At 43.0% G+C, this 15779-nt stretch overlaps 1 protein-coding gene across 1 annotated transcript in view; it reads left to right on the top strand.

Moving 5' to 3' along the window:
* The window catches only part of robo3 (roundabout, axon guidance receptor, homolog 3 (Drosophila)), a 483277-nt gene that overhangs the window by 461623 nt on the left and 5875 nt on the right, over window positions 1-15779 (top strand). Inside the window, 2 exon segments of the mRNA XM_052039748.1 lie at window positions 1595-1795; window positions 9405-9562. Coding sequence (XP_051895708.1) covers window positions 1595-1795; window positions 9405-9562 — 359 coding nt within the window.

The following is a 15779-nucleotide window of genomic DNA, read 5'->3' as shown; positions in this document are numbered from 1 at the left end:
TTTCCTTTCCTTCCAGTACAGTGGCACAGCTAGTAGATCCAATGCTCCACAAAGCCAGAGATCCCAGTTCAATCCTGACCTCTAGTGCTGTCCGTATGGAATTTGCATTTTCTCCCTGTAACCACGAAGGTTTCCTCCAGGTGCTCCAGTTTCCTCCCACATCCCAAAGCCGTGCGGATTGGTAGGCTAATTGGGCACTGTAATTGCCCCCAGTGTGTAGGTGGGTGATAGAGTCCGGGGGGAGTTGATGCATATATGGGGAGAATAAAAAGTGGGGTTCATGTAGATTAGTGCAAATAGATGGTTGGCGTGGACATGATGGCCTATTTCCATGCTATACATCCCTACCTCTATCTCTAATGAGCTGGGAAATACAGTACAACGTTGAAGGAAGTGTGTAGCTATCATAAAACTTAATTATGAAGTAAGTTTTCACTATTTAATAAGGTTAGGACATACACAATAAATGACAGGGCTTGAGGGATTATTGAGGATTTTGGGTACAAATCAAAGGATCCCTGAAGGTAGCAACACAAGCAGATAAGGTGGTGAAGAAGGTTTATGGGATACTTGCCTTCATTATTCCAGGTATAGAATATAAGAGCAGGGCGGTCATGGTACAACTTTATAAAACATTGGTTACGCCATAGCTAGAGAACTGTGTGCAATTCTGGTCACCACACTGTAGGAAGGGTGTGATTGCACTGGAGAGGGTGCAGAGGAGATTTACCAGGATGCTGCCTGGGATGGAGAGTTTCAGTAACAGGAGAGACTATACAGTCTGGGTTTGTTTTCCCTGGAGTAGAGGAGGTTGGGGGGGGGAGCCTGAAAATAGTATACAAAATTATGAGCGGTACAGATAGGGGAGATACAGAGGTGTCTCAAACTAGAGGGCATAGGTTAAAGGATGTAGGAGGTTTAGAGGGGATCTGAGGAAGTCAATGGGCATCACAGTCTCTGTGGCTTAAGCAGTAACCTCCATAAAGGTAAAGTGAAAAGATATAGGTTGATGATATGTTATACCAGAAGGAGTGGACACATTTCCATAGCAGCACCAGTCCGCTCCATGTGACTACCCCAACGATCATGTGCTCATCCCCAATTTTATCTCTGAGGCAATTGATTTGATAGTTAATTTTCCACATAAGGGGAGCTATGAGACTTGCAGAGGCACCTCACTCCAATAATATTAACTGGGGCTCACTTTTTGGCTGATTTTGGTGCTCCCAGTTGGGGAATGACACCTACTTCAGATACCAAAACAGGCCTGAAGAATCCCAAGGCCCTAGCTCTGACATTCATCACTTGTGGCCCTTGACAGTGACTCAAGCAGGTTGTTCACTGATAAAATGGAGTCAGGTGTGATCAGGATCCTCACGCAACTTAGATACCATGTCAGTGAGTTGGACAACTAGCGGGATGGGACATCGATAGGCCAAGTGAGGTCTCTGGCCTTGGCTCTTTCTTTGCTGTTCACCTGTGCACAAGTTTCCAACAAGACTCATATGTTCACAATCAGGAGCAGAACATTCGCTAAGCTGGAGTGCTGACTTGACCAGCTTTTGTTGACTCACTCTATCTCTGCCTTGGACAGATCTTCCACCACCGCCTGAGCCTCCCCCAGCTGATGGAGTCGTGGAGACTCCTTACTTACAGCCCAATGGAATGGAGACCAGTGGGACCTCACTTGACCATGATGGAAGTGCTTCGTCCACAGAGAGAAGGCCATCAGCTGATCAACGAACAGAGAGTGCACATCCTCCCAACAGAGCAGCATCTTCACGACACAAAAATGGTGAGCAGAAGAAAGACCTCGACAGTGGACAACAGCGATTTGACTTTGCGTGTAACAAAGCTTTAATAATTTAGGATACTCCCTGGAGCTGGAGTTGGCTTTGCTTCGAAAGTATTGAACTGGAAAAATGCAATATTTACCTAACCTGTCCCATCGAGTTATGATGTTTCCTAATTCCTTGGGGCTCATGTTGTTACTTGGGAAGAGATACAAATTCCAAGCAAAAATCCAAAACCAATTAGGGCAGAAAAATTTTAATTCCTTTAAATAATCCAGACTAGTCTAGAAGACCACAAAGACCAAGAGCTGAATTAGTTGACGCCTATCCTGCCTGCCGCTGTCTCCACCCTAGCGGGGAACTAGTCTAACCCTCAGTTTTAGGTGTGGTTTGATTAGTCACTGTCTTGTGCTTTGGAAAACCTATGGTACCAATTCTGCCGAGCAACTAAACAAATCCCAGCAACCTGTGGGATTTCTCACCAGCTTGCCATTCCATTGAAGATTTCTCTTAGAAAAAAATCTGTCCTGATCTCCCATAGGCCTCAGCTATCGAGCATACAGACTAATTAGTTCAACTTGATCCTAAGCCTGCTTGGATTCCGCAGTTCTGAACTGGGGCACCAAGTTCTCAAACTAGCTGCGGCTCCCTTGGGCTGACAAGGCAAGCACTTAGCCCTACTTCCGACTGTCAATGGCTGTCCAGTGATCTTGGCTAAAGGTGGTGCATCGCTGGGATAGGACCAGGTTCAAATGTGTCCCTTACATGCCATCTAGTCCACACATTTACAGGGATACCCACTCAGTGCGTGGCTAGCCCCAGCAATAACACAGGCAATCATTTTTTTCTTTAAAACCATTTGTCAGTATAGATGGACATTGGGTGACAAGTCAAATGGTATGTTGGCCTTCACAGCAAGGCAATTTGAGTACAGGAGCAAGGATATCTCACTGCAATTATACAGAGCCTTGGTGACACCATGCCTGGAATAGTATTGTGTGTAGTTATAGTTTCCTGACCTCAGAAAGAATAAACTTGACAAAGAGAAAGTTCACCAGATTGATTCTTGGGATGGTAGAACAGGCGTATGATGAGACCTTAGGTCAACTAGGTTTGTATTCACTAGAGTTTTGAAGAATAAGAAGAGAGTTAAGTGAAAGTACAAAAGTCTAACAAGGCGAAGCAGAAGGGGGAGACTGAGACTGAATCTATCCTCTGACTGGGCTATCTAGAAGGAGAATCACAGTCTCAGGTTACATAGCAAGAGATTTAGGACTGAGATGAGGAGAACTTTCTACACTTGGAGAAGAGTGACCCTGTGGAACTTGCAACCACAGAGGGCTGTGGAGGATGAGTAGCTGAATACATTTAAGAAAGCATCAGATAAATTTCTAGACATAAAAGGCATCTAGAGACATGGGGAGAGAACAGAAATATGGTATTGAGATAGGTCATATTGAATGGCAAAGCAGGTTTGAAGGGCTAAATAGCCAACTCCTGCTCCAATTTCTTAATTTCTATGTTTCAACTAAAGACCTGGATCCGGAAGGTAGATGAGCTAAATCAACCAGTCATACAAAGGTGGAAATAGGTGGTCTCAGGTATGAAGTCTCAAAATCAGCTCAGGGTCAAATATGACACCAAGCTGTCAGAGAAGGAGATAAGGTCAATGGCTGTGGAGCTTGTGACATGGACTGAGACAAATGATCTTCCCAGTACTGAACAGAGGAAATTACTGCTCATCCAACAAAATGTCTTACAATTCAGAGACTTGAAGTAGTGATAGCAAGCTTGGGCGAGTGTCATCAATGTGCATGTGGTAACTGGTGCCACTTTTTAAAAGATATTGCGTACAGATGAGAAATAAAGGAATGCAAGATTAGATCCTTGGAGACATCAGGGGCACTAAAGCAGGCATGTGAAGGGAATCTACTATGAATGTAGTCAAATGTAATAATTGTATGTAGAACAAAACATGGATACTCCACAGACACTGCCCTACCTGACCTCTCATTGGCTGTACCTCACCAATACAATTTCCTGAGGAATATTGTTCCATCACTACTTGCTGATCCCGAGGGCTAAATTTATTTATATTTATTTTCAGGATCTGGGGCATTTATTGCCCAACACTAATTTCCCTTGTGAAGGTGGTGATGAACCGTCACCTTGAACTGCTGGTGAAGGAATTTCCATGGTTTCGTTCGGCAGGGAGTTCCGGGATTTAGAAGCAGTAATGACAAAGGACCAGCAGTATATTTCCAAGTCAGGATAGTGGTGTTCCCATGTGCCTGCTGCCTTTTTCCTTCTTGGTGGCAGTGCTTGCTGGTTTGGGTAATACTCTTGGAATAGTCTGGATGAGTAACTGCAGTGCACTTAGTTGATAGTAGTGCACTGTGGTCACTGTGAGCTTGTTTTGAATGAATTTTTAGTGTGTTCAATGAGGTGCCAATCAACTGGGTTGGTTTGTCCTGGATGGTTTTGAGCTTATCGGGAGTTGTTGGTACTGCACTTACCCGTGCAAGTGGAGAATATTCTGTCACGGTCCTGATTTCCACCTTGTAGATGGTGGGGCATCAGTAGGTGAGTCACTCACCACAGGATACCCAGCTTATGACCTGTTCTTGCAACCACTGTATTTATTTGGCTGGTTCAGCTGAGTTTCCAGTCAATGGTGATCCCCATAATATTGATGGTGGGGATTTGGTCATGGTGCTGCCATTGAACGTCAAGGGTAGGTGCTGAGGCTCTCTCTTGTTGGAGATGGTCATTGCCTGATATTGCCTCAAACGCCAATATTACTTGCCATTTATCAGACCATGCCTGAATGTGGTCTAGGTTTTGCTGCACACAGATGTGGGCTGCTTTATTTTCTGTGGAGTTTGTGAATGTGACTGAACATTGCACAGTAAATGATGAAGCAGCTGAAGATGGTTGGGCTTAGGACAATGCTGGCAGAAACTTCTGCAATGAAGTGCTAGGATTGTGATGATTGACCTCCAACAACCACAACCATCTTCCACTTGTGAGGTCTGACACAAACCACTACATTGCTTCACCTTTGATGCCCATTGATTTCAGTTTTACCAGGGTATCTCGATGCGACCTTAATTTCAAGGACAGTCATTTCATCCCACTATGAATTCAGCTCTTTGGTCCTTGGACCAAGTCTGTGATAAGGTCTGGAACCCAGTGGTCCTGGTACAACCCAAACTGGGCATCAATAACAAAACTGGTTATTGTTGGGTGCTTGTCAACATTGTCGATGTCACCTTCCATGTTGCTGATGACTGAGGGTAAACTGAATGAGTAGTAATTAACCAAATTGGATTTTTTCTGCTGTTTATAAAGAGGTCATTGCTGACCAATTTTCCATTTTGATGCATGTATAGTAACTGTACTGGAACAGCTTGGCTGCAGGTGCAGCTAGTTTGGAGCACAGGTCTTCAGTAATACAGCTGGGATGTTGTCTGGTCCCACAGCCCTTGCTGTATCCAGTGCTCTCAGGTGTCTTTTGACATCACGTGGATTAAACCAAACAGGCTGTAGACTGGCTTCTGTGATGTAGGAATCTCAGGAGGAGGCTGAGACGGAGCATCCCATCCTCACTTCTGGCTGAATGTACTTGCGAATGTTTCTGCCTTTACTTTAGTGCCCACATACTGGCCCCTGCCACCATTGAGGATGAGGATGTTTTTGTTGTTTCCTCTCCTTTTAACTGTTGAGTTGTCCACGACCATTCACAACTCAAGCCTCAATCTGATCTGTTGAGTGTGAGATCTCTTGACTCTGCCCATTACATGTGGTCTTTGTCATTTAACATGCACTGCTGCTTTAGTGAGCAACACATTATTCACTCACCTCCACTATTCAGTCCTGGACAGCTGCACTCCACCTCCTCCAGCCCCAATGCTGAGCACCATTGGTTCGGTGGAATGTTTTGAAATCTGAATGGTGCTGGAGCTCAGAAGATAGTATTACTGGATGTACACTTCCTTCTCGCTCACTGGGGCATTGGTTCCCAGCACTCCCTTCCACTCAATTGGGTCACTGTTCCCATGCACCATTTCAACGCACCAGGGTCCCAGTTCCCATGCTCCCTTTAACGTTACCCTGGCTCACTGAAAAATTTATTATAGTTCTATGTAACACCTAAAAGAAATGGATTGAAAACCATATTGGGGGATGAATATAATATCATCCAATAGTCCAGAAAATCAACCAGTCCAGTGCCAGCAAAGTCCCAATTGTGCTGGATTGTCAGAATTCTATTGTAAAACAATTAAAATGGATTATTTGGGTAGATACAGAAGAACTGTTTTCCACTATGATGAGAGGTCTTAAATCTTAAAAACTAGAACTGAATCACTCTGGATGAAAAAAAAGCATGTTGTTCATTCACCCAAAGCCTGGTAGAAATCAAAAAGTCTCTCCTCTAAAAAGCTGTGGATGTTGGATCAGGCAGGGCTCTGTAGTCCGAAAACTGATAGATTTCGATATGGGTATCGGAACTGCTATTTCAAACCAGTGGTGATGCTGATATTGGAGCAAGCCAACTTCCTGTTCCTGCATTCCCATGTTCCAGACATTAGCCTACGCCCCCCCCAAAGGATACCTAATTCTGTTGGATGAAATTTTGCTGATGATGGCATTTGTGACTAAGCCCAGAGTTTCATTTATTGCCAGACTAATTGAGGTTTATCCTGACTAGTTGGGGCCTCTCTGGCACCACTGGCCTCTTTTTGGAATTGCTGATTTCAATCATACTGTCAAAGGGAGGCTGAACCCATTAAAATTATTTATGGTGGAAGAAAAACAGTTGTTATAATATTGAAAAAATTCATAATCTTTTTGTCCTTGATGGAAATATAAATCTTAATGAAAACAAAATTCTTTTAACAAGGTTGTGGTTCAATGAGTTGCGTTGCAATAATTTCCCAATACTTGGCACAGTGGGTCTGAGATATTTACAGCAAATAGACTGGGTCAGCACTAAATTTCAAAGAAAGCCTTAAATTAGCTGCAAGGTAGGAAGTGTAGTAACCATGGTGTGATATTACTTTGGAGTTAGAGCTAATTGATTCCATTAACTCCATCCCCATATTGATGGGTATTGAGGTGTTTTATGTAAATGAAAATCCTGTAGAATTATTACAAACGTTAACAGACCAAGACAGTGAGATATTATGGAGATACAAATCTGATATGATAATGCTTACCTTGTTAATGGAATAGAGATAAATAAGCATAGCCTGAAAACCACTCCACTTTCATCAATTAATGGTTCTGTGTCACCTACTGGATGTGTACTATTTCACTAGCCTTCTTCCAGTACACTACACCATTTCTTTAATACAAAGGGTTTAAATAGTTAGCATTGTCAACTGTGTTGTGGGAGAGGTTTCTGAAGCTGACCGAGTGGGAGGCTGTCATTAAAATCAGTGGTGATGTAGTCAACTCTCTCAGTGCTTAGTTGGGAGTTACCAAGATCAGCATTGTTGGTGAGATGGTCTGTAAGGATAGTTAGACACTGTCTGGGCCTGATTACAGTACTGAGCCCTATAGTGCAAGGAAGCTTGTTTTCATCAATAGAGATACGGACCACCAGTAATGTAGATTACTAGCTGGGGAGAACTTAGTAAGGTGCACAGAGAGAAGAAATGGAGTAATGTCAGTAGTGAAAAATCAGATAAAAAAAACTGCAATTGCTGAAATCTGAATAAAAAACTGAACCTGCTGTATCTTAATATCAGTAACAATTAACCTCAGGTACTTTAGTTTGCTCAACTCCGGCTATTAATCTGTTGTCTCATTCCCTGACCCCTGGTTCAGGTATTTCTACAATACTTACTACTTCCCCAATAAGAGGACCGGGTGATAAATCTGTATGGTTTCTAAACCTAGTCAACTTATCCTCTGTTGGATGTAAGACTAGATAAGCTTCTCTTTGGCCAACTAATACTATATCCAAATAGTCAGTCCTATGAGTTTCAAGAAGTGAATCTTGGAAACTATTTGACTGTAAAGGGAATGCCAGTGCTGAGGTCAATCTGGATTTACTTGATCTCAAGGTGAGAGAGATTTGAAGATGACTTAGTGGCATTTCCACTTTGTCCTAGTTTGAAGTTTGAACTAGCATCAGCCAGCAGCACTTTTGCCTTTGAGTCAAAAGATTGCATATTTAGGGCCAACTCCAAACCTAGCCATTGAACCTGGCTTGAATTTGAACACATTACCAGTGAAGTGCTCCATTACTAAAGGTGCTGACTCTAAGATGCTACATTAAGCCCAGAAAATTGACTGCTTGCTCAGAAGGATATAATAGATTGCCATGACATTATCTGAAGATCACAATTTTTTCTTCAACCATCACAGCCAAGTATAAATGTGTGTTCAATCCATTTGGTAATTGTGATCTCTTGACTTGAACAACTTGAATGCTGCACAAAATGAGTGCACATAAATGTATCTGATTTTGATATTCCAGTAACTTCAAATAAATGTTCTCCCCAAGCACTGAGGTATTCGGTCTCCGATCTCATAATCTGGAGCTGGATCCATGTGTATGCCTGTCTATTTTCTCTCTCTGAAGGGCATTCATCAACTTGTTTTGATTTTAACAACAGATCAGCAGCTTTCATGGCCATATTTTCCAGAGTTACTAATCCATAAGAAGATGTTTTAAAATTCCCTAAGACAATAATTCCACAAGAAATAACAGAGGTAAGACATTGGCCCCTTGAGTCTGCTCTGCCATTCAATAAGATATAGCTGATCCAAATTTCCTCCAGTTCACTTTCCCACCCTCTCCCCATAAACATTGATTCCCCGACTGATTAAAATTCCATCCACCTCAGCTTTAAATATGTTGAAGGATCCTGTCTCTCTAGCTTTCTGGAACAACAAATTCTTGCAGTCTGAGAGAAAAAATTCTTCATCATTTCATTCTTAAATGGGTCTTGCTTTATCCTGAGACTGTGCCAAGAAATGAAACATCCTTCCAGCGGTTTACCCAATCAAGCTCTAAGAATCTTATATATTTTCAATAAGGTTGCCTCTCATTCTTCCAAACTCCAATGAGTACAGACCCAAGCTGTTCAACCTTTCCTCAAGGCAATACCTCCTTATTTGGCATCATCTCAGGGAACCTTCCCTGAACTGTCTCCAATAACAATATATCTTCCCTTCAATAAGGGGACCAGAACTGTTGATGTGTTCTGGATGTGGACTTACTTGTGCCTTGAACAATGTATTGAGAATTCCCTACTTTTATTCCCGAACCCTCTTGAAATGAAAGCCAGCATTCCACTGGCCTTCCTGATTACCTGCTGCACCTGTATGCTATCTTTTTGTGTTCCGTTATACAAAGGATCCACAAATCCTTTGCAATCTTTCTCCATTTAAATAATTATCCATTTCAAGACTCACCATAGTGGGATTTGAACTCATATCTGGGATAGATAATTCAGTACCATAATTACAAAGTATTGTAGATCTTTACTGGCTGCAGACTGGTTTGAGTTGTGAGAGATACCAAACAAATCAGAGTGATTTCAGGTTAATGGTTTTAGGCTGCCAGATTAACTCTTCATTTTTTAATTGCTCTTGCAGAAGATGACTTAATACCATACAGTAAGCCCACCTTCCTGCAACGAGGTCAGATGTCAAGCAATTGCTCCACAACAGGAAGTTCATCATCCAGAGGTTCAACCGGGTCACGGGGTCACGTAGCAGGGCGAAGCAAAGGAGCTGGAGTAGACCGCAGTGAGGTAGGAGGCTGTGGAGGCAACTTCCATAGTACAATAACCTGGAGATCTCGTACCTTATTAACCCTATCACCAGAAGGAATGTATCAATAGATACATCTACCCCATTCCAGGCATTAATGTATTTTTGTCTTGAAATTGCCATCACCATTCACCATTTGTCAACACATTTGCTCACATGTATTCTTGTCCCATCTAACGTGCTGTGCACAGGGATCTCCAGGAACCCTAACAAGGGCCCCATGGCATGAAGAAGACAGCCATGCAGTGTTTTCAGAGTCAACAATTTGCATTGCATTCCCTCACATTTCATTTCTGGTTTATGTAAATGCAAGGTCTGTGCTAAGAATAAAATGCAGGATTCTTCCCAACACTATTATTTCTGTAAAGATATGGCCCTGAAATTTCATGGAAATCTCAGGGCCTTTCGGTAGCTGTTGCAAAGGATTGAGAAATGCTGTAAGTGACTATTGCCAGACATATATGGAATTTGTACCATCCAACCCACCTGCTCCATGCTGATGTTTATGCTCTACAGAGCCATCCACCCAATTTCTATCCACCTAACTCATTTTATTCATCGAGGGCAAGGCCAGCATATGTTACCCATGCCGAATTTTCCTTGAATCAAATGATTTGTTTAGCCATATCAGAGGGCAGTTAAGAGTCATCAACATTGGCGTGTGTCCTGAGTTAAATATAGTCCAAACCAGGTTAGGACAGCAAATTTCCGTCCCTAAAGAAAAGGTTTTCATGACAAGAGTTTGATGGACATCATTACTGACACTGGATTTTATCTCAGATTGATTTAATTAGCAGAGTTCAAATTCCCCAGCTGCCTTGTGGGATTTGAACTCATGTCACTGGATCATTAGCCCAGCCATCTGGATTACTAGTCCAGTTACATAACCACCAGGGTACTGCACTGTACTAATTCTATCAGCATAGCCCTCTTTCCTATAGTAGCTACTTGATTAACCCTTAAATATATCTATTCACTTCAATTCCTATTTATCATTCTAACCACTCTCCGGGTAAAGAGGTTTCATCTGAATTTTTTCTGGACTTACTAGTGGTGGCTTTTATATTTATGATTTAACTGCCCTATGGATTTTCAAAACAAATATATTCCAAATATCAGCACATGCCTTTTACAATGATATGGCTCGTAAAGTGGTTTGAGATATTGTATACAACTTCCTTTATCACTCTTCCTGAACTTTTTCTGAATCCGCAAGGCAGCAGAAATGTCATCCAGCCTCCGGGCGCAAACAAATAAAACTGTTTACAGCAGATGAATTGTAGCTAAAGAAGGTGAGGCAGCGCTTTGTGCTGTTCCAATTAAGGACTGTAAGATAGGGGAATGTTACCTTAAGATTCAGACTGGTAATACTTTAAATAGCTGCTTGTAGGTAACTTGAAGATGATTGGGATCAGTGTCTGTATTTGTAAAGAACTGGCTTGATATAATATCTAAACCTGCGTTAGTTTACCAGTCTTTGCATTTGTACAAGTCTTGTATAAAGAACTGGTTTGATATAATACCTAAACCTGCATTAGTTTACCAGTCTTTGTATTTGTACAAGTCTTGGTCAGTACAACAGGCAGACTGGGCTGGTACAATAGTTATTACACTTGTACAAATCGGAGTCAGTAAATTGTTGCATGTGTGTACACAGGGTTGATAAAACAAGTTACCATGCCTCTACAAGTCTGGGTCAGTACAGTTATTATTGTGTATCTGCATACTGGGTTGATACAGCACTCACTATATTTGTCCAAATTTTAGTCAGTATCGCAGTCACTGAAACTGATGCAGCATTCAGTCAGTAGAATAGCCATTGATATTAGCAGCATTAATTGTTTAAGCTTCTGTATTAGGCTGCAGAAAAATCTGGTAAGATAGAAACTCGACCTTCAGATTCACAAATCTACCAATCTAAGGGAACAGGACAGCTCTGAAGGAGGAGACGAAAATTTGCTTTACAAGCCATTGTATTTTAAGAGTTAAATTAATCATTTGTTGCAGAGGTGATGAAAATTCCCTCCAGAGAGCTCTGTGTGCTCCCGCTTGAGGGCAAGGATTTATAGATAACTATGTCAGGAGTCCTTTCGAGCTCCATTATGTGGTTTAGATTACAAAGCTAATCGCTGTATTAACATCTATTGAGCCACCCCCCCCCCCCCCACCCCCCCATGCCTTATCTACCTGATACTCCCTTAATGTGACTGCCACTGGAATGAAAAGAACAGCTTGTGAGATGACTCTTTGCTCTGAGACCTGCCCAGACCTGTCAGGCCTTACCTAGAGCAAAGGGCCACCTTCAGCCTCAATTCCTTTCAATCATCTTTTTTTTTCCTTTTGTTTGTGTCTTTTTGCTTCTCTACAAAGGCTCTTTCATCTTGTCTGTAGATTCCATTGGTGGATCTGTCACAGGAATGCTGACAGTTTGAGATGTGATGGAACTGTGCTTTGTTCAAGTCGGAACCCTCCAGACTGCTTCCACAAGCTGGTCTGGTGAAAATAAAGCAAAAAAGTCTTTAACAGAGATCTCCCTTGGCCCTGTCTCAATCAGATCTACAATTAATCTGAGCTATTGCTTGTTTGAATGATACCATTCATCATTAGAACCTGCCTCAGAGTCATCATGATGGCAATGTCATCAAATGGACCCACGCCTCATTGATAAATTGTACTTTGTAGCCGGGACGTAATCAGTCAGAGTCACAGAAAGATACAGCACGGAAACAAGCCCTTTGCCCAAAGAATCCAACCAACCATTTACATTAATCCTACATTAATCCCAATTTTTATCATCTTCTCTCACTTTCAGAAACGTTCTGCACACTGAGTGCCTCTTTTGATTTCCTCCCATTTTATAGTCATAGAGAGATAAAGCACAGAAATAGATCCTTCAGCCCACTGAGTCCGCACCGACCATCGACCACCCATTTATACTAACCCTACATTAATCCCATTCTATATTCTCATCAATTTCCCCAGATTCTACCACTTAACCTATACATTAGGAGTGATTTACAGTGGCCAGTTAACCTACCAACTCGCACATATTTGGAATGTGGGAGGAAACTGGAGCACCCAGTGAAAACCCACAGAGTCACGTTGCAGTCTCCGCACAGAGCACGTCTGAGATCCGGACTGAACTTTGGTCTCTGGCGCTGTGAGGCAACGGCTCTACCAGCTTCACAACTCTGCCACCCAATAAGCCCTGGTCTCTGCGGGTACAGTTAACGAGTCATTTGTAAACAATATATAGCACGACAAACTGAAGAAGTCCCCTGCTGCTTACATGTTACCCTTAGGTCAATGGAAGCATTGTCACTTCTGAATTAGCTGCTGGCATTTCCACACCCGACACCACAAACTGGCCCACGTGGTCTATGCAAACATTTCAATGCAGTACTGAGAGACTGCTGCACTGTTGTGTTTCAAGTGAAGCTACGTCCACTCAACTTGACCTGAACTAAAAACCCATGCACTACCGGAAGAGCAGGAGTGAAGTTTTTTCTCTCTGAGATCTGAAAGAGATTTGCTTTCCATCAGAGGAGCAAGCCTTTTTGCCTATGATCCTCATTGCATGCTACATGCTTCCCATTGTTTCAAGGTGCACTCCATCACACTCGACCGAATTTGTCAGCTCAGCTCAGCCAATGACATTCCAAGTCATGTAATGGTGAACTCTAGGACCTGAGCCCATAATCCTGGCCGGCACTTGATGGCAGTGCTAAGGTAGAGCTGCACTATCGGAGTTATCTTCCAGATGTTAAATCAGTTCCCCTCTCCCTGTCTGCTTGGGTGGCTTGTGCTTATTAATGTCAGGTCAGTCAATGGAGCAACTTCAGGCAACTGTCTCCTCCTGCGGTTTGTAAAAATGTGTGGTGAGCCAATGGTAGAAAGGGAAAAAGGGTATTTGTAGTGTGAAGCAGTGCAGCAATGAGTGCCACACTACAGGAGTCACTGTCCCCAGTACTTCTGTCGACCTACTCTAGGGGCAACTTACTGTAGCCAGTTATCCTACCCAGCTACATGTGACAGCCAGCACATTCTCTTGCATGGGATCGGCCAGTGGAGGCTTGGTCTTTTCCTGTGACACTTTCTGCCTCATGTTGTGTACAACCTTCTACAAGGAGGGAGTGACTGTGTAAAGAGGAGTTTGGAGAATGTGCCTGTCATCATTGAACTGCTTAAGAATTAAGGTATGGGAACGCGAGGGTGGAGGTAGTGTGTGGAGAGAGAGGGGCATTGAAGTCTGGTGCCCTAAATGCAGGATCAGTGCAGGGCAGGAGAGCTTTTGAATAGTCAGATTGGAGGTGGTAGAGGACTGAGAAGAGAGGGCATTCTTACCTTGGCATCTCTGCTACAGTCATTAATTTTTTTTTGGTAACATCACAGCCATATCCTCCTGGTATTGACCTTCTCTTTGACTTCTTTCTGTTGATGCTAAAGATCCTTCATATTCATATTTTGCACAACATAGGAGGCTGTTCAACCCATCAAGTCTATGCTGGCTCTCAGAGCAATCCCATCATTCCCATGGCCCTACATTTCTGGGTGACCTGTTCTCCCTCGCATTCCCATCAACTCCCCAATACTTCTATCCACCTACTCTAGGGGCAATTTACTGCAGCCAGTTAGCCTACCCACCAGCACATGTTTAGGGGAGGAAACTGGAGCATCCAGAGGAAATGCACACAGTCACAGGCAATGTTCAAGGCCAGGATTGAACCCGTGTCACTGGGTCTGTGAACCACTGCACTGCCATGCCACCCTCTTTATGGCCCTCAAGATGTGGGAGAGCAGGATCTCCCACATCTCATTCTTTTCTAGAGTTGGGGCTTCTTCTATGTCCTCTGGGACCATGGCTTCTTTGTCTGGACCTCTTGCAACCAGGACAGCCCTGTACATAACTGGGTGAAGTCATTGAAAATCACAGAGGCTGCTAACTGCCCTCCTAACTCATTGTACTGTGGACTGTACACCAAGCTAACGTGCTGCCTGGAATCACATGAACTGGAGTGGCCTTTGCAGTGTGCAGCCTGAGAATGCAGTGGAATTTCCAGATGTTAATGTGTCTGCAGTTACTAAATGCTTAAACCCCTGGGCTATCACTCTGAATTTGAGCTACCAGGAGACCCACTGTCACCTCATCTTGGCAACTTCTGGACGAAGGATTCTCACTGTTCATGAAGTACTGACGCAGCTCACCACTAGTTTGAGAACATCTCTCCCTGCAGTCTCTGCACTAAAACCCACCTCCCATGTTCTCGATGTCATGCACAATCCGAGCACGTGTTCCTGTATTGCCAGGACAACGTTCCAGAGTTCTCTACGAATACTATTATCACCCACAGGATTTAGTTACTTATTATGACACAGAAGAGGTCCATAGCAGTTCCCAGCAGAACAAACACATCAGTCCCAATCCCTTTCTCTTTATTTCCCTGTAGCCCTTTATTTTGTTCTCCATATGTTGAGGCTCACTTACTCACAATGCCACAAAAATTGGTAAAGTTGTGGATAGTCAGGAAGGTTTTCAAAGGATACAACAGGATATAGATCAGTTGGAAAGCTGGGCAGAGAAATGGCAGATGGAGTTAAGTCCAGCTAAGTATGAGGTGTTCCACTTTGGGAGGTCAAATGCAAGAGGAAAGTATAGAGTAAATGGTAGGACATTTATGTACAGAGGATCATTGATGTACAGAGGGATGTTGGGATGCAAGTCCATAGCTCCCTGAAAGTGGCAACACAAGTGAATAGGGTGGTAAAGAAGGCATATGGTATGCTTGCCTTCATTGGTCAGGGCATTCGGTAGAAAAGTTGGGAAATCATGTTGCAGTGATACAAAACTGAGGTTAGGCCACATGTGGTGAAGTGTATCACCACATTATTGGAAGGATGTGAAGGCTTTGGAGAGGGTTCAGAAGAGGTTCACCAGAATGTTGCTGAATTGGGGTGGTATTAGCTATAAAGAGAGGTTGGACAAACTTGGAATGTTTTCTCTGGAGCATTGGAGGCTGAGGAGTGACTTGGTAGAAGTGTATGAGAGGCAGAGATAGGGTAGATAGCCAGGGTCTTTTTCCCAGAGCGAAAATGTCAAATAGTAAAGGGTTTAGGTTTAAGGTGATAGAGGAAAGTTTAAAGGATATTTGCGAGGCAAGTTTTTAACACAGAGAGTGCTAGGTGCCTGGAATGCACTGC

This window comes from Pristis pectinata, chromosome 27 (assembly GCF_009764475.1).
Source record: "Pristis pectinata isolate sPriPec2 chromosome 27, sPriPec2.1.pri, whole genome shotgun sequence".
NCBI classification, from domain to species: Eukaryota; Metazoa; Chordata; class Chondrichthyes; order Rhinopristiformes; family Pristidae; genus Pristis; species Pristis pectinata.
This window is presented reverse-complemented; position numbering and strand designations above follow the sequence as displayed.